We start from the raw sequence: 20,197 nt of genomic DNA, 5'->3' as shown, positions 1-20,197 counted from the left end.
AAAGCGTCAGAATTTCCGGAAAATTATTGCCGCTTAAGTTATATATATGAAACGCTGTACAAGTGTTCCTGACTTCGTTTCGGGCATCCTTGGTGCATCCTTGGTGATTGCTTTGACGTGAACGCTAGCTCGGGAGGCTCAGACTGAGAACTAAGCTGAGGAAAATACCGTTACTACGGAGGGTGAAAGTTAGGACATGTGAGTCAACCACAGATGGGTTTGACGTTACCACAAAAACAGGTTTGGCTCCACGAGTATTCTTTTTAACCTCCATGTTGAAGGGATTACAGAAGTTGCCTTTGTGAAGTACAACACTGGTGTGAAGTTCCGAAATTGGTTTCGTGGACGTCTGCTCAACATCAAACTTTTCAACTCAGAATCTGGTCCACCAGGCCGAAATTCTGGCCAATTTTTGTGGATAACTGGTTGTGTATGTTTTACGGGCTGCAGTGCCTTATGGAGAAATCCGTGATTGTTGCTGCACCGTTTGACCTATGAATCAAACTGAAGAAGGCTGTCTTCATATGGTAATTACCGCCGGATGGAATCTACTACACAGCTCTGAACATCAAGAAAGGAAAAGGAAAGGAAAGGAAAAGGAAACTGTACAAGCTCCTGCTACCTCCGTAGAATGCTGACTGCTAGTTTGAATGTTGTCTATGAGATTCTGTGTTGCGAATTCTACGGTTGAATTTGAGAAACATAAACCGATACCGAGCCAAGGGTTTGAATTGCCGTATTTCTGTCCGTCTTACCGCATGGTGCTGAAACGTTGACCACGTACGGATGTAATGCCCCACAGATGAATAACTTCCATATACAATAGGTGTTGCGGATACTGTGTAACACCTTAACTAAAAGTGTCAGAGAGAGGTTCCTCTGCGAGCAACTAGCGACCGAGACAGGATGACAACCCTGAAGGAGTGTCCACGGTTGTTGAGAGTAGAGGAGAATGGCTTTGCGAAACAGCTGCTGCACCGGCAACTGAAGACCAAGAGGTTGTTGATACAATGGCCGAAAAAAATATCGCCCAACCCAGTAAAATTGGAATTCGGAACAAAGGACAGTCGGCGTGATACTAGCTGGAAATAGACATCTTCAAAATCTTCGAGAGATGCAGGTGCAAGATGCAAGCGTATACTGGAAGACTTTCTATCTCTCGACAGATCAAGCTGAACTTGCAGCAACTGTGGCCGTGCTTGTGCTGCTTACCTTGAACTGTTTGGTGAACATCAAACACACGGAGATCAGAGGCTGGCCAAAACTGACGCGACCTGTCTAACCTGTGCGAAATTCGCGGAATGCATGAGCTATGATGGTGTTAGAAGTGATTACCTGCATTCATACCGAAACTGTGGCTAACCATATCGCACCATTATAAGTGGTCCGGGCTTGAGTTACCAGGAACGCAGTTCACCGATCAGATTCATCTGCTTAGCTGCCTGCCCTTGTGGGCTTACTTACAACACGCATCGGTACATTTTGGTATGCCAACCCTATGGTAGCGCCGTAAGTAGCATTCCATGAACCCCCATCCTATGGATCGAGGCACTTCAAACTGGAGCAAACTACTGAAGGCCACATACAGAGGACCCGGACTTCATTCACTAATGATGCCTACCAATTTCCTTAAAACAGACCATTGGATTCAACTGTTCCTACTGGGTCCTGAAGATGACCTGCTTTCAGGAGTGTTAGGCCTAAATCATCGTCTTCATTGATAGCGACAAAGAAGCTGGTGCTCAATTACTCAAAAACAATGAGGAAAGGAAGCATAGCTGGGAGCGAAAGAAGTCCGCGTAGACTTATCACAAAAGGCAATATCTCCAGAGGAAAAGGTCAAGGGCAAAGTATCTGAAAAGTGACTTCATGTGACCACGATTTTAGAGCAGTGATTGTTGACTATTACCAGCTATCCATGTCTGAATACCCCGAGAGCGGACTTTCTCCTGCACGTAGTGTACGCTTCTGATATCTAGCCTGACAATCATGGACCATTACTTGGGCTTGTGAGTAGTTTCTAGAACTGGCCCCCCTTGACCAGCCACCAATATTATTTCTCCGAGTTTACAGTCAGCTAGGAACGTTCAGATGGCTAACACGCTGCTCTGTGCCGTTCAATATGATAGGCAGATCCGAAAACAGATGTGACCGCCAAGGCTGTTTAAGCGTGATCTCCTTTAGAAGAGAACTTTCACGACCTTAAGAACTTTATTCAGGCGGTGGTCGACCAAATGTATGCATATACGTACGTACGTAGAGTCTAAGTATGGACAATGAAAATGTAGGCCAAAGACGCCAAAGATGAAACATTCAAATACGCCGTCCATAGGTTAAGAGGCTTTTTCAACGTTAAAGCAAAGCACTCCTAGCTAATTATTGTGCATGTCACTGAGTCAGTAGTGCAAATGATTAACGTAATAAGCGTGGCATTTGCTGTGAGGATGTCCAGAAAAGGACTAATCATGTCACAGAACGCAGTAGAAACGGCAGGGATTCTGGTAAACATTATCCTCTACCCAAATCCATCAATGTCGTACCATGATTGGAGGAGGCTTAACGTGCCTTCGACTTCCAAAAAGGAGGCACCTATTGCACAGTATGGTACTTGGAAGCTAGTAATCCCGTTACTTGTAAAATAATCTGCACATTACGAAAAGAAAACGTACCACGAAAACATGCGCGAGTAAGACAAACATGAATTCGTGATTCTGAAGCCCCAATAATAACATCACACTGCGTAAATTTAACGTCTACACCGATCGGCCAACCCCTATCTGACGGTTACGGGTTCGAACATCAACCCGTTCAAAATGCATGCGACCTGCACTATTCAGGGCTTGAAACACTTGGGTAATCGCCAGATACTCTCATCTTATATGAAACACTACTCAGGAGCACCAAAAAAGTGTTTCTGACCCCGAGAAGATCCCGTGCAGAACGACAACAAAGGAGGGGAAATTTTGTCTTGCAACCACTAGAAAGTTATACACGACCTTTATAAACAGACAACCGCTAAAGAAGTGTATTTTCAACAGTCCAGGAGAAATACTGAGTTCGGCCAGACTACCTATCTTCTTTTGTTCAAGAATCGTGCGTGCCGATGATCTTGAAGGAAGTATTTCTATGCACGGACCAGAAACGCAACTGTTTACTTCATTAGTTTCTGATACATTCTTTGTTTTGAACCAAGCGCCATACATGACAACGTCTATTGAAATTACATAAACTAGCTGCTGACTGAAGTGATGCACTCTGCAACGACGAGCAATCTCCATCTTCTCAGCAAAGATAAACAGTTCTATAAAAGCACCATCAGCGAAATCATTGTACTACCGTTTCATAGCAAATAAATGACATGGGCTGCATTCTACCACAGACCATCGTTTGCCGACTATATTGACTTGCTTAGGATGAGTAAAACTTTGTCAATCATGCTTTATCCAGCAGACAAAACAGCCATAGATAAGATAGCAAATCACTCGTGCGATTGTTATCTCGTTTAGGCTTTATTGGTATCCTGTAAATGTAAGGTATTTCATAATCATATAGTAGAAAATTTTGCCGGCGCGCAGGATTTCGTTTGATATGGTGGATCTACACTGCAGGGAAATTAAACCACAAAAATACCCCCACCGTTATGACTGAACTTGGTAAATCGGTTGCAAACTCTTCGTCATCAGTCGAAGTGACACCATAAGTGCATAGCAGATTAGCATCGTAGCGAAGGCGTTGAGCAATGACATGTACCTGATTACATGTGTCTCGTTGGACGGGACTGACCTCTAGTTGTGACTGCTCCTTTGGATGGTCGACTCAATTGATTGGCTAGTTGTCCTGTTCTATGATCGGCGATGTTCAGATGAACTTCAACCTTGACCTCCGTGAATCGAAACCGATTGCCTTTGTCCTTCCGGTTGCCTGGTTTCCACGTTACCAGATGATCCTATGGTTTTCGGTGAATTATCCGATCAAGTGGATGACCGATGATCAAGTGAGGAGAATAAGTAACTGTCAATTGAGATTTCGCGGCTCACAGGAAGAATGATTTCAGAGGATGAAACTTCCATTTGAAAAGCTATCATCACCACTGCTGATGATTCCCAATAAGAGAGTAACAGCTGTACAGTGGTCCTCGGCTTTTCAACATAGATTGACTTCGTAATGTGTTGAAATATTGGTGGCAACGGTGGGTTTATTGATTGCTGATCTGTTCAACGAGCTTGGCAATTGAACTGGCTTTATTGACAGGACGAAATCTCAATGAAGCTGACGATCGTTTGCTCGTTGATCGGACCAATTTCTATTGGCCAGTTTATAGTATAAACCCTTCTAGATGTTTTTAAATGGGAGTGCTGTTGAAAATGTTCCCAATAAAGAGAGAATACTCGACAGCAGTTTCTCAGCATAGATCAATCTGGTGATGTTTTGGAATATACACAGCTCCGCTGCTGCTTCGTAGTTATTCTTTTCGCAATCCCACTGCTGAGCGAAGCAAACAGATCAACTACCAAACAGATTAACTTATTTTACTCAAGATCTATTGATGAACACCATGTCCACATAACATTTTGTTAGCCTGAGTTTGTACTAAGCAAGGCAGTCCCACGGTGGTGTTATGGGGATGCTTTGGTTTGGAAACAATCGTTCGGATGAAAGAACTCTAATCTGGTGAGTGATCGAGATGTGTCTATCACAATGCACAACCATTGACGAGCGACGCTCAGTAGACCGGACTAGGATGAGTGGCTGTACTCAGTGACTTACCAACACGAGTGTACTCCGCGAGAAATACAACGAAAAACGGGGTGAGGAGATCATTGATACCCTGAACGTAGCCGCTACCAGGGTGCCTCATGGACCAGATGAATAGGATTCTTTCAAACATCTAAAAAGGCGGTCAAAGTAGGAAGACGTGGTATAAATTACGCGGGATGAAAAAAGCTACCAAATGAGTTAGCCTCACAACCTCTGGACGCCAGGTGAAACTGAATACAATGTCCGGCCTTGAACTATTACCTCTGTTGTACATATTTGGGCTCATCTTCAGAAGTAGTTTCAGCGATCGGGGTAGTTTGAGTTGGCACACGAAAGACGTTAAGATAAAAAAAACACATCTGAAGACTTTCTACCTTTGGTCACGCGCCTTTTTGCGTCTTCAAAACTTAAAAATCGACATCAGGATGACCCGCATTTTAGTGTCCCTATAGTTCTGTTTATCAAAGGTTAGTCCCCATCCACTAGGAGAATTTGGGTTAACGCTTCTCCTAGTCAACAAGCAACTCTGATGTTAAATCTCGGATGACTACTGTTTGGTTCCTCAAATCTGAACAATGCGAATTCAATTTAGTGTGTTCGTGATCATTAACATGAATTGTTCCCCATACCACATAATGGTAAAAAGCCACAGCCGACCACAATCCACTCGACTGACAATCAGCAGCGAGCGGATGTCAGCTCTACTCCAAGCCAAACAAACTCATTCGGACACGTGCAGTTCCGGATATTCGGGGCGAGTGGACTTTTGTTGAACCGGTGAGTACCACTCATCTACTCATAGTCGATACGACTTAATCGAACAAAGAGAGTGGAATTCAAGTCGCTTACCGCCAAGAGATCTGGTCTTCGATAGAGTAAGGTCATGCGAGTGAGGTCCTTCTGAATTTGGTGGAACATTGGTTTGCACGATGGTTGTTCACGCAAGTGGAAATACTGCTCCACAAATGATGCGTATTGTCTGCGTTTCTCTGCCAACACAGAGACCCTTCGTTCCTCACTAGCAGGAAGATAGTTCTGGAAAGTCAAGAAAAACCAATTCGCAACAAATGATTTACTGAAGAGAAAATGAAACGAGAGCGAAAATTTATAACATATTATTAGGGAAAGATATTATAACATATTGTCTTGGCAATATAAAGTATCATCAACTAATGGCGGAAACAGGTGCCTGAAGGGGGCGAATTATTACTGAACAAAGTAATTATTTGGCCAACATACAACGATGATTCGTGAAACATCCATCTGCAAGCTAATTTAGTTTACTGCGTCCCAGCTGGATCCCCTGCCTATGACATTCTTCTTTAGATGAACATGCCGCAAAAAGACCAACTCCTGTTCTAGTTGGTGCGATATTCGGGATATTGCTGTCCCGTCCATCAGTGTCTATTTCATGGGTCCCCAAAAGAGCGAAGCTGACCATTAGTTGTCGAAGAGGTCTCATTAGCCTTGATAGTAGTGTATTCAGTCAAGGTAACGACTATTCACATTAGCCATCATTAGAGAACATCTGTTGGACATAAAAGCCGCGTCAGGTAATGCTCCGTGGTACGTAAGCGAACAAGTTTAGGGCTAAACGCGACTTGTGGGCATCAGAAATATGATTATCGATCAGAGTCACTGACAAATGAGGTCGGTCGATAAAAACAAACACAGGAACAGAATGGAATATCTGTCAGATGGCTCAGTGGTTAGGGCCCAAATTTACTGGCCGGAAGGTCTGTGGTTCGAACCACTTCTCGGATCTAGGCTTGGGCAAACTGGCTTCCTTCGGGTGGCATGACAGCTAGGCAGGCACAGGGTGTTACAACTGAAAGAGATTGCTATAAAAAGCGAAATGACCACCACAAAGCCACAGAGACTGCCCTCATTGGATGCGCGACATACACCGTACACACATAAAATGCACAAACATGAGGTTCTCGGATGAATCTTGGACATATTCAAAGCACAATAAACTGAGGCATCAGTCACATCGTTGAGAATTCTAAATAGAATCCCGTGATTCTCAGCAGAGGAAATTATAATTTGGATGGCCCCGATGAGTCCATATATTGTCGGCAGTGTGTACAAAAAAAAGACTTCGGCCGGCGAGCTTGCGGTGGTGATTCTTTGATGGTTTAAGGATTCTTACGATTCTTACATCGGGACGGCGCTCATTAGGTCCATGTGATTTCAGTATGACGATCCACATACAGCTTACTTCACAAGAACATGATTCCAGACCTTCCATTATTTCCACATTCTTAAATTTAGCTCCATTATACCTCTGTCGAGCTTGAACTATGACTAACTGCCGACCTGAGCTAATCTTATACTCAAAAGTGTCACAATGCATCGTAGTGAGTCCCACACGGTCGCCTGTACCCGTTTTGCACTTGTCCGGAACAGTTTTGCGTTTCATCGGGGCATATTATCGTTTTTATGATCTGTACCAGCTTATGCAACACTACGGAGGGAAGTTCGTACGGCTTGAGGTTCGCACAAGTTGGTATACTCGTTTTTTCATCCTGCCTCAAATTTCTCGCGTTGCTCCACAAGCATCCTAGCGATATTGCACTTATTCCACAGTCGTCAATTGCTACACAACACCGAGGGCACGGACTTCCACGGCCCCCTAAGTGCTGGGCCTTGGAGTTGCTGGTGAGAAGAGTCTACAATGATGGTCGTCTCCTTAATGGACGCATGACATGAGATCGACCGCGATCCAGAGATTGGCGAAATTAAAGGCCGGAAGGTGTTTCAATTGTGATTCGCATGACAGACTTTCCAATACGCTCAGTTGCCAACCTCAGAATGAGGGGGGCGGGCGGAAGAATCACTGATATCGCCTGTTTCGGGTAAAGCTATGGCTATGTTATTACTTGGACGGTGGCGTAGATAAGCTAGTTCGGAAACCAGAAAGTGTTTTCTGACCGAGATAGCTGAGTGGTTGAGGTGCCGGCTTACGACCGCTTTTGTCTAGGCTTGGGCAACCTGGTAATATCCCAGCCCTCCTGCCTCCTTTCTGGTATGGCAGCTGGGGACCGAAAGGGTGCTACTGCTGAACGATTAACTATTTTTATCTTCTGACTGGTGCTGAGGTTTGCTTCTAAAAATGCCCCAGTGCCGCAAGAATTACCACAGAAAGAGTGCTCACTTGTGATGAGTATGGCAAAACGGGGACTTGGTGGACGAATCACGCATACTTTCGAAATTCAATACCTAAAATAATCCAAATTTATAAAAACGAATGTAAGTAAAAATTGCTTCGGTCTCCCGAAGAGGAACAAATCGCCCTAGGAAGGCTGAAAATAAACAACCGCTCAGTTGTAGCACCCTTTCGGTGCTTAACTATCATGCTACCCGAAAAGGGATCACGAGGTCTAGGATACTGCCAGGTTGCCCAAGGCTAGACAGGGGAAGTCGAGAGGCAGTGGTCGGGTTCGAACTACGGAGCTTCCGGTCAGTAAATTCACGCTCTAACCACTGGAGCCATGAAACAGTGGCTACAAACGATAGGGTAGGAACATTTTGCCGGCTGTCCGGTAAACATATCACCATTGATTCCTTTTAGATATGGTGGACCCGACGACCTGGTGAAATTCCAGGGAATGCAGTTGTATTGGAGAGTGAAAAATAGCCTGACACTGCGTTGATTATACATGGCCACACGATCGCATTGGAAGAAGAGGGTCGATACGGTGGGGTTATAGTACCGTAGGAGTACGCAGGTGAATAAATAACATTTCAATACGAATCTAGCTAGAAATGACATGGACCTCACTGACGCACAAGGAAGCCAAAGAGACTTACACACAACAGTTTCCATACGATGGGACGCAAGTCACTAGGGACTCCGGACCAAGCAAGCTGGCGCAAGGTAACTAGAAGAAACGAACAAGGGAAGTGTTCAAGCATCTGGACACAAAAAAGGGACTGCACGCAGCCCAGGAAAAAACAATTAATTCAGAAGCAGAATTTTAGGGCCAGAAACTTAGGGATAAGGACAGGCGATCGTGACACAAACCAGTCAAGTCTAACGGTCTCGAAGATACCGCTGTCTTCGCCACACGGATAAGGGTCAACTACCTGGTAAAACAACAGGACTTCAAACCGCAATGGTTTCACAATTGTGTGATGTGGTCATATTAGCCAAACGCTTGCTTCGAAACATGGCTATACGAAACAACTTAGCCTTACAGCAACGCATACATGTCTAGGCCAAACTTCATTCTTTCGTCCTTCTTTACGTCGGATTTCAAATATGGAATTGTTTTTACATTTAAATGGATTTGAAATTTTATCAGACACCTTTACCTTCGCCGATTCTCTCGTTCTTCATAAAACTGATAACATTAAAGGATATGTACAGAGCCTTTCCTCAGGAGGTAGGGGCACTCCTCAAAGTATCGTAAGCTAGGTCACAACAAGGTTTGCACAGCACAACGCCGTCACAAAAGCCTCCACTAAAGAGAGAAAAACACTGAAAAAGAGATAAGATCGGATCTTTATTTTTGGAGCTCGAGATAGCTCAGTGGTCAAGAAGCGAACTCACTGACCAAAAGGTCGGTGGTTTGAACCGAACCGCTGTATCTCGATTGCTCCTATCCAACTAAGAACAACTTGTCAGTATTTCATCCCTCATGTTTCCCTTGGATATCATATTAGTTACGCACTAAAAAGATGATATACCTGAACTACCTTGATTTTTTTGCAATAGAAACACAAAGCAAGAAAACTACAAAATAAGCTATTTGCATGTAAAGAACCGGTACACACGAAAAGCTACTCAATGCCATGTTAACGTAGTTGGTGGACAAGAAAGAGCAAGATCATGTTTATCAAACCTATCTCTCCTTGAGGCATATATTCAAACGGTTTGAAGCTTTCCAAAAGTTGTTAATATTGCACGGTTAGAAATGACTTTACTCCCCCCCTCCCGCAACAACAGTCGTCCAAGTTCACCCGGTACTGACAGCTGCTTTTTCGAAGGGGAAAACGGGGTCGAGAGTAGCGTGTCTCACAACCAGCCCAAAAGACGTGTAATCAGATGTGCACAGATCCCCTTAAAGCAAACCATATTCCAAAAAACAACGACAGCAATGTCTTCCGGCAGCCCAAACATCGGCTTCGCGGAAGGTATAACACCACTGTCTTCGTGATGGTGGTGGTGGTATTGTAACGACAAAATAGAAGGGTGCATTCGCGAATACGATACGATCTAGCCGAAATTCCCGCAGTTAGTGAAGGAAGATAGTGAGTGCCCGTCTCCCACTTAGATAGACCAGGGTCGCGTCAAACAGTACTGATGTAAAAGGTATGATGAGAATAAATAACTAGATGCCGGTCCTTCTGGTTTTCTTTGTTGGCCACTAGAAAAGAAACGGACTAAAACGAAAACTTCGCGCATTGCAATGCAGTGAGAAAACAACTGCCCAAAGGGTGTAAGAATTGTCTTCATAATGTAATAAAGTGTATGTGTATGGTACGCGGACGCAAAGATAAGATAGGAAAATAGAAGAGTACTCGAGGAGCGGAGATAAACCACTTGGGAGCTAATGAACCGATGGGACAGCACTAGAAAGTCACACAAGCGCTGTAAATGCAAGAGTAGAAAGGATTGATATAGCCGAAAAGGATAGTGAGAAAAACGTGTTCTCAATATCGGACACCCGTAAACCAACTAAGATTTCTATAAACCACACATTGCAGGTGTGAAGAAACACCGATGACATCTTCGAGACATAACAGAAGTGATCTAATCCGCGCGGTCACGTGACATGCAGATTCGAACAGCACAAAAAACGAAACGGACACTAGATACGACCAAAGCTGGTCCTGAAGCGCGCAACCAGACATGAGTTGCTATTGAAGCAAGGCGAATAAAAGAGAAAGGAAAGAAAGCCGGCAACTCGGTTGACAATTGGCGTTATCCACTGCATGTTTTTTTTTCAATTACGAATCGATGTGTGACGAAAAAGGTACCCTAAAGGTCTGATATAAAGACACTAAATGGAAGAACGGGATACGCATGAACAGAACAGATCAGTATGGGAAGTCTCAAGTGATAGAATAAGACGTCACAAACCGACGATTCGTTTGCCGTGGCAACCTTCTCCAAGAATTTTTACGGCCAACTGCAGAAAGGCCAAGTACAAGGCGGTTTGAGACCACTATCATATCCTCTGGTTGATGTGTTCCTAAGACCATTTGGTAGTCAGATGCGACCAGCGTATATGTGTTAACTCTGTAAGCGTGGACACACGATGTGTGTGTACTTTGGTTGGGATGTGCCGTCACTGTTGTCGTGCTGGCTGTGATGTGCCATTGTTGAGACTCCTGCTTGCGATGCCAGGAGTACCGTACCTTTGAGACAAAACCTACTTTCGGAACACGAATCAGGATAAAAAAATACTGTAGAATGAAATTTTAATCTCGCATTATCTACAGCTTCTTCTATTATGATTAACTACGCAGTTACCGAGATCCAACCGATTATCGGTTGTGTGCGCAGTTCCGTACATCGCACACGTTTGTCTGGCTCATTTTGGATGGTGCTCTCTACTCACCACAGACATGAACCTTGGATGATGGGTCGATAATTTTGGTTAGAAAAAGTGATGAAAACGGATTTTAGACGATTGGTATAAGCAGTGCTTCTTATAGGGAGTGATTTTTCTCTCTTCGGGCGATGGGAAGTCGCTTGTAAGAAAGCAAAGCCGGATCACGGGGGAAGGGAGGTCGGAAACGACGAACATATGTTTACTGTTGCAGGTATTTGTGCAGTTGTTTCGTTTCACCTTGACTGTGTCTGTGTCATCCATAGAGGTTGCAAGTAACCCAGTGCGCGGATGCACTACCGGCTACTGTAAAAGACCTGATGATTGCAGTGCACGTGAATGTATAGGTACACAGCACAATGATCCAAGCTAGTGGGTGGAGTGAGTCCAGACAAAAATGACGATCTCCACAAGTTCCGCGACTACCTAGCTATCGATACGAACATGGCCATTGTCGTCTTGTTGCGACCCCTTGGTCCTTCAGGCAGTAACAGAAGTCCGACGGGATCAAGAGAGACACCGGAGAAAAACACGCGCCGGATCGAGTACCCATCCAGTGGATGCCTCCTTCTCCGTCGCCAAAAAACGTGTCATTTGCATGCATAAGTTCCTACGAATATTAAGATACACATTTGGTCTGTTTATTCACCTGACTAAATCACTGGGACGCCTCACCGTGCCTATTTGCACATGCCCTTCACGACTCAAAAGACTGACAACGTCGTCGGAGAGAGTTCAGTATGAGGAAACCAAAGTGCCGGGACTAGTGGTGCGTACGAATGTGTACGAAGGAGCCCTAGCGACAAGTGGACAGGTGCCAGAAGCAGATGCTGAGATGAGCGAGAACGAACCAAATGTCGCCTACTTGTACTTTGTAAGTAGTAAGAGGTAACACAAACAGCTCTCGCCTGATACCGACCCGAGAGCGATCCAGAAAAGGCAGGCCTCAATGTGAACATTGCGGTCAAATTTGGCACAACACCTGAGAAGATATCCTTCATACTGGATGTATCAAGAGCTTTTTTTACCGTTCAAATTAGCAGATCAAAGTCTGTGTAAAGGAATACATATGACGAATTTAGGTAGCACCAGCTAAACATAATTAGGCCGAAAATCAGTGCCAAATTTGTGCGCTTTTTGAGGTGATACGAAACCCTTAAGAATTTTGTCACAGGTCGAACTACAGAGGGTGCGATGACTAAGAGACAACCGAAGACGTTCAAACAGCCAGCACAAATTCCTTAATTAAACGATCTCGTTGCATGTCATTTTCATGCTAATACTGATCGATCATAGACAGATCATGAGCCGAATATACAGTGTAACATTTCAAATAAGGAAAAGGAGTGACGTCATCAAACCAGTACCATATTTTTGTATGAACAAAACTTGGTGGTTCCCCAATGAGGATCCACTCTTGGGATCTGGTCAATATGGTCCCTTCTGGGTGAGGCTCACCTTCGGTGGTATCGAACAAATCGATAGGTTTGTGAAAACCAGATGCCTCTGAGGTCATGTATCTAACCATTTGTCTTCCCTACATATTAATGTCTTTTATTTGATTACGTCTGAAACAGGATTCTTTCACAAGAGGCAATAAATATGAGATGCTGCTTAGAACCTAAATGCCCGATGTTTTAGAGAATCTGATTAATCGAAGATACTGAAGGTAACTTGTTGTTGCTGTTCCGTATTTCTTTGACAGATCGTCTTTGGATGTGTCATAAGGTGAAGAAAAGCATCCGCGATAAAGTAAATTTCCGAGAAAAATAAAGAACAGGTAAACTGTCACACACTCATTGCAGTCCAATAAGAGGTTTCGCATCCGTTTCGTGATTAAGCAAGCATATAAAATACACAAGCGAGGATCCAAATTAGATTAACCTAACCTGATTTGTCGATATCTGGGAAAAATTGCAGACGCTTTGATTCCCACGATGACCAATTTGTACTTGTACCTTAAAGAAACAGTACACTAAAAAGCCGGTCGGAAAATACAGTTTCTATTCTCAGCTGGGTCATTATCTCATAACTGAGCTTGCATCGAATAATTCGGTACGCAATACTGTGAAGTGATCCTAGCGTTGACCAAACCCAAGTAAAGCTCACGCTCATACATTCATATACACATCATCAGCTGTAAGAACCGCGTACTTCTGTACAATGGTTCTAGCTGCCATTTGCGTTCACCGACGGTTTGGGGGAGATGGGGGAGATAGTTGAGCACTGAAGGCGGTAGCTAATATAATTGATGCGTAACTAGAGTGGCCAGTGGGCTTTTAATTGGGAGTTGGAAGGGGAGATATGAATTGAAGGCAATGGCTTGGATGCATGAACGCCATTGAGGGCGCGACTGGGCCACGTCTGACAATGTCTTTGACAAATGATGAGTCCCGTCTCGGGGTCCCTATCCAGGGAGACGGCAATGACCAGCGCAACTGTGTTTGCTGATAATGACTTTCATATTTCTTTTGCAAATCAGTTTGACCTCCTCTGGGTCATTTCTACGTGGTTGTGCGAAAAGAGCCCTTCGAAGGAGTAGGCCGACTGGCATGCGGGGCATGTGGCCAAGTCAGCGCGACCTAGACAGCGTGATTAGTTCATCCATCATGGGTGAGTTATTTCTTCCGAAAACCATTCAGCATACTTCAGCATTCATCATCATTACCACTGTCAGCTGTAATAACCGCGTACTTGTCGTACAGTGGTTGTAGCTGCCACAGTTTCGTTCACTGATGATGATTCGGGGAGGTGGGGTAGATAGCCGCGCGTTGGAGGCGGAAGCTGATAAATAAGTGCGTGCATTCAGCACTGTCAGTGGACTGACTGTTAATTGGGGGATTGGGAAGGGAGCTATGCAGTACTGATCTGGCGTTCCCACCAAAATTGAGCAGTGCTCCGAGGACACCGATGCTCAAACACTTAAAATCTTTTGACGTCCTCGGCGCACAGCGGCCAGGTTACTGACCCGTACAATAATATAGAACACACCACAGCTCTGTAAACTCGAACGTTGACCGGTAAGCTGATTTTACGTTTAGGCCATAGGTGATACAGGTTCACGAAAGCTACTCTAGCCTTCTCAATCCTTTTGCGAGACAAAAGGAACTGATAGACATATTTGTCTACTACTCCAATCGGCTCATTTGCATGCAAGACGTTAGGGTTGGGGTCCAGTCTTGCAGCAGCACTTCACGAGTGTGAAGCGCACACCAAACCGTGAGGGAGCATTAGATTATTTAATACTGTTTGTAACATATCGAGAACAGCCTTGTCGTCTGCGTACTCGATATCTGTGAGCGAATGCCTCGGGAGCACATCGACCTCACAGGCATTAGAGCCTGACGGTGAGCTCCATATTAATGACCGAACTGAAGAGGAATGGTGAAAGAAGACAACCTTGCTTGACACCATTGATGAAGTGGACTCAGGCGAAGGTTTTTTGTAAACCTTCGCATGTCTGAGGGAGATGGCGAACAGTGCCCTAAGGAGGGTGAAGAGTTTAGTGGGAACACCTTTGCTTTACAGACACTGCCAAGGTGCTTGACGGTTCACAGAGCCAAAGGCAACCTTCAAATCAAGGCAGGTAACCACTATTGGGCGCTGGAAACAGTGTCACTGTTCCGTAACCTGTTAAGATTGAAAATATGATCGATGCATCATCTTGTAGGACGGAACCCAGCTTAGTTTTGATGGATCTGCCACTCCCTCTGTTCAGTCAACCTTCGAAGGTTAGGAAGAATGAGAGAGCACCTTCAACGCAACAACCACCGATGCCACGGTGGCTTTCACACAGTGTCCGGGTACCCTGTTTGAAGATGAGAATAGCTGTCGACAAACCCCATTCTTCAGGCACTTTCTTTTCATCCAATAACGCACCAATAAGTTTTGTTAGATGGATCACCAACGATTCTCCCCCTTCTTTGAACAGGGCTGGATAGACCGTCCGGTCCTGGTGTATTTCCACCAGTACCAATATATCATACTTTACTTCTTCTTCCGATGGGTAATTACAGTCTACATTCCGTTGACCGTATGCAATGTATCCAGAGGCTGTCGCAGAGGTGTTCAGACCATTTTTCCAGTAGACGTTTTGAGAGTGAATTATTGAACCGCCTTTTTCACTTACTGTTTCACTTGTCGTTGATCTCTTAGGGCCAGTCGATCGTATCAGTTGATATGGGGCACGGCTGTTTCCGGTAGCAAAAGCCCTCCTACCTCCCGAGCTTTCGATATCCACCAGAGCTCTGTTTTTCCTTAGACTCTTCACTATGTGGCATTTGAAGGATTTGCGTGTGCCATCGTAGTCGTTGCCCACCGGTTTGGATTTCCTTGCATCAATTAGGACTAGCGGTTTCGACGACATCCAGTGTTCATGTGATCTAATCGGAGAAGTCGGACAGATAGCAATGAACCCCACTAGCAGGGCTCCATTCACATTTGTCCACATATGCCCACGTGCTCACTACCAGCACAGTAGTGGTTTACTGTAGAAAACTGTTGGGTTAGCTCAGATCAATACTGTTGAACAGTGGTAGTTCTTCGAAGATAGTGGATTGGCATGCTTTTTGCAGACTTGCGGGTGCCTGAAGGGAAACGAATTGTCGGGCGTGCACGCACCATGGCGTGATCGGAATCAGGTTATGCCCCACAAGGGAACTCACGCTCGACAACAATCGATTTGTTGGATTGAACGAAACCCACGGGGATACCCATTTTCTACGGGAAGATTTCCGTCGTCAAGCTCATGGGGCAATATCAGGGATGCATATCAGGTAACCGCAAGAGCTTTTACAATTAGAAACGCGTAACAACCTCTTTTACGTGATCATTTTTACCAACTACCCAAATCAAGATCCCCTCAAACACGTCCAGGTATTGATCGTAGTGAAAATTCAACAGACCCGCATCTAACATCTGACACGTCCATAAAGTATGATGGCCTTTGTGTGACACATTAAGTTGAGGCATATCATGAACAAGAGATTCCATTGCGCCTCCTGTTAACGCCAAAGCTATTCGCAGGTTAGTGTGGTTCGCCATCTGCTAAGGCTGTTTGAATTTCACATTATCTTATCTTAATGTGATCCTATTAAGCAACGTAGTTCTCGCACAATGAGTAATAAATACGGTGTGCCATTAGGCATCTGAATTTTCTCAAGATACAACCATATGAGCAGGTACTATGACAGGTTTTCTCTAATGCTGATAGCGGTCTGCTACTGTATGTCATTTACTGTCCAGTCTTCCTCTCGACGGTCTGAGTAGTCGCTTCCGATTTATCATCAACTGCGGGACACTGTCGCGAAGAGGACGCACCTTAGTGAGTACGACCGTTAGTGCACCTCTATAGCTCATAGAGTTACACTGGGAAATGTATGTGACACTCACAGGACCTTTCATACCAGGTTGGTCAAAGGGCATAGGTCAGATTAATACGGTCTCCTGGCCCTCCATATTGGGGGTTGGGACAGGAGTGACAGCTTGTTCTTTGAAATTGATAATGTGCTTGAATCTTCCGACAAACAACAATGCCTTGCGATGAGGCTTTTGAGCTAAAGACTTCGGCCGAGGACACTGGTCGTCCCCAGCACTCTGTCAATATCCTAGTCTATGTACCACCATGAACTGAACAACCGCCGTCTACAGTAGAGTGGTACTTGCAAATTCCCTGATATAGTGCTGTTAATCGAAAGTAATCAAACATACGGAGGACGAACCATCGCATCATAGCAGTGTGTGTGTAGTGACTGAACAATCAACACAAAAACTGACCTGAATTCTCGGAACCTTGGTATTCTCCTACTCTTGTATTATCCAAACAAGTGAATCTTAGTTGCAATAGATTAGGAGCCCACTAGATAGGTCATCCAAAACTACGTCACGCGAAGTTGGCCTGTAGTAGAACGAATAAACTGCACTGGCATCATGCGTTTTGGAGTGGCACTCGAAAGCAGGACAATGCCGTTCCATTTGAAGGTGCGTGAACTAAGACGCACATATTTATGGATCTATGGTCAAAAAACGGCAAATAAAAGGTCCTGTGGCAGTAATCTGACCTTTACATCAATATTATCGTCAACAATCTCAAGACAGTTAAGCACTGACGTGCACAGTCTTTTCGACTGAAATGAACCCCCTACATTCTGCCTTCGATGGGAGGAAGAGACGCATTTTAGGTCTCCTAACGTGGTCATCTATGAATCTGGGTCGTTGTCCGATTTAAATAGTAGCCACAAAACTGAGAATTCATGCATCAATCAAGATCACAATCATTTCAGTAGTTCTTAATATTGACTAAAAAATTAGACCAATCTCAGTTCCGCTAAACAGAAGCCATGGGGCCATTCTTTTGTATCGTAGTATCGGTAGTCAAGCTCGTTAAGCAGCAAGTAACTATCGGTGCTCTTGGTGTAAATGGTCAAACTATGAATCAGAAGGTGGTATGCCATCTAATCAACCACCGGTGGTATGCACTAATAACAGTTTATACTGTGCAAGACCATAGCTTACAGTTACTAAATGCACCATGTATAGTATAAATACAATGACAAGGTGAAGTCAAAAGGTGACCTAACGTGTAAGCGTAGCTGGTAAGCGTTCTTGAGTAAGGGTTCGGAAGCAGAAGGTCTTCGCTTTGCACTATAACTGCTGCACGTGTTAGGTGATTTTCCATGGACCCGTGGAGTTCGGTTGTCTTGTTTGCGTGCATGTGTGTTGCGTGAAGTTGCGTGTATTTATTGTGGGCAACGTCAAAACACGGGTTTGAAATCACATTGTTTCCTAGTTAAAAGCAATATGTGGATCGCAGGTGAGGTTCCGTCCATCAATGCTAAAGAATTGAGAAGCACTCATCCTTATTGGGAATCATCAACAATGCGCCTCGCATGAGACTCCAGGGAGGTCCGAACCCACGGCCTGCCAGTTAGTAGTTTGAGCACTTAATCGCTCGGTCATTAGCGGCTGGTCAGCATTGTGATCAACTTGCCCTTAGGCAGAATACACTCAATCCTCAATCACGGAATCCACACAAGCACTCATATTGGGAATCATCAACAATGCGCCTCGCATGAGACTCCAGGGAGGTCCGAACCCACGGCCTGCCAGTTAGTAGTTTGAGCACTTAATCGCTCGGTCATTAGCGGCTGGTCAGCATTGTGATCAACTTGCCCTTAGGCAGAATACACTCAATCCTCAATCACGGAATCCACACCAATTGGTCACGTGTTGAGTGTCTCCTTCGGTGACGACATATCAGATGAAAGATCCACTCGTCGTGCGCGTTATTCTTTCTGATCTACTTATAGATTGTTGGTAGTGTAAGCGACTTACGGGCGACAGACGTGATGCACAGTAGAAAATTAGCAGTCTGTGTTGGCTTGGTTACAAACAAGCAGCTGCTTGTACATCACAGCTTGGTGTATGTTGCGAATGCGCGAATCTAGAGTATCAAGAAATGCACCTCGTGAAAGACCCTGCGTGTATCCGCTGTCGGTGTGAGGATTGCGCACACAGATCTACGACTTACCTAGTCAGCCGGATATAGTTGACTCATTAAACGACATGGCAGATGACATACGGTCACTGATCAATAGTTTGCTTGCAGATTTCACAAGCCTACCCAAGCGACTGCGTAGGAACGCAACCACGTGACGCGACGTCGTCATGATGTTAGGACTCATTATGGCCGAAAAAAGTCTTGGTATCGTAGACTAGTCTACGGAATTACAGTGATCAAGGAAATTCCGGTTTAGAGTTGAGCCGTCAGTCAGGTTGGCATAGTGCCAACGAATAAAACCTATGGCTAAATTTGACCACAGTTGGCGGACTCTTAGCAAGCCGATGACAAAGCTACATGGTAGAGTATATGCGCAAAAAATTTAGTCAGCAACGGCAAAACAAAGGAGAAAGATCGATAAAACCCGCTATGGATGTACGTAATCGTTTCGGAGACACTAAGCAAAAAACTTATTCAGGCCAGAGAGGACAACGTGGCCGTTCTATTCATTCACTCGCAAGATAATAGGCGTGATCGCATCTCTTGTACCAAAACATTTCTAAAATCAGGGCTCACCTAGTTCGGTAATGGGAGCACTAATGCAAGTCCGAAAGCGCTGAGCCCGGCCACGGTCCAAAAGGCGTTGATGCATTGTGGGCCGATCATCGGGGGTGGCGCGTAATCTAACACCCATACCAGGTGCATGTTTTGAGAAAGGACTTCCGGTTGACGCAGACTCCGGCCGACTCACAGAGGGAATAACAGGTGCATCAAGACGGTTCTGCAGAGAAAAAGGTAACAAACGACCATGAAGTAAACCAATATTCGTAAGAAGACAATATGGCAGCGGCTTTCAAACGCTGTTTATCGTAGCCCCCTTTTGTAATAGTCGTGGGTTGGCGATCATCAAACCTACACGGCAAAATAAAATTTAGTTGGGAGAAAAAATGAACACCGGTTTTTGCCAGCTTCGATGCCCGATGATTTTCGTTTTGTGTCAGTGAGTTAATTAACCGTTTCATGGAATTCCTTCTAGGCCTCAAAGCAATGCACCCTCTCGCAAGGAAACACTGTCAGACAAAACCAAAACCCTGTATCGTTAAGGAGGCTACCTCGTGGGAGGATTGACTGTAAGGAACCGCATCAGACACTACGCGCTTCTGATGGATTTTACAACTGATATATCTTTTTCATCTAAAATTGATGCGCCCGATTAAACCAATCACAGATGGCCGTCACGGAGAGACTGCACCTTACCGTGGTGTGACGGTTTGCGCACCTCAGCAATCCATTGAGTCATACAGGGGAATGTCCCCAAGACACTTAGAGTCTCTCATACCAGGTTAGTCAATGGTTAGAGGTCTGAAGAACAGTCTCCTGG

General features: G+C 44.8%; 1 protein-coding gene across 1 annotated transcript in view; it reads right to left on the bottom strand.

Moving 5' to 3' along the window:
* T265_09770 (hypothetical protein) overlaps positions 1 to 20,197 on the bottom strand; it is a gene marked incomplete at both ends in the record, with an annotated part of 36,939 nt that overhangs the window by 5,254 nt on the left and 11,488 nt on the right. The window contains 4 exons of the mRNA XM_009175944.1: positions 4,768 to 4,888; positions 5,608 to 5,793; positions 8,572 to 8,642; positions 19,393 to 19,597. Of these exons, the coding sequence (XP_009174208.1) occupies positions 4,768 to 4,888; positions 5,608 to 5,793; positions 8,572 to 8,642; positions 19,393 to 19,597 (583 nt within the window). The remainder of the gene's footprint in view (positions 1 to 4,767; positions 4,889 to 5,607; positions 5,794 to 8,571; positions 8,643 to 19,392; positions 19,598 to 20,197) is intronic.

Source organism: Opisthorchis viverrini, assembly GCF_000715545.1.
Source record: "Opisthorchis viverrini unplaced genomic scaffold opera_v5_300, whole genome shotgun sequence".
NCBI lineage: Eukaryota > Metazoa > Platyhelminthes > Trematoda > Opisthorchiida > Opisthorchiidae > Opisthorchis > Opisthorchis viverrini.
This window is presented reverse-complemented; position numbering and strand designations above follow the sequence as displayed.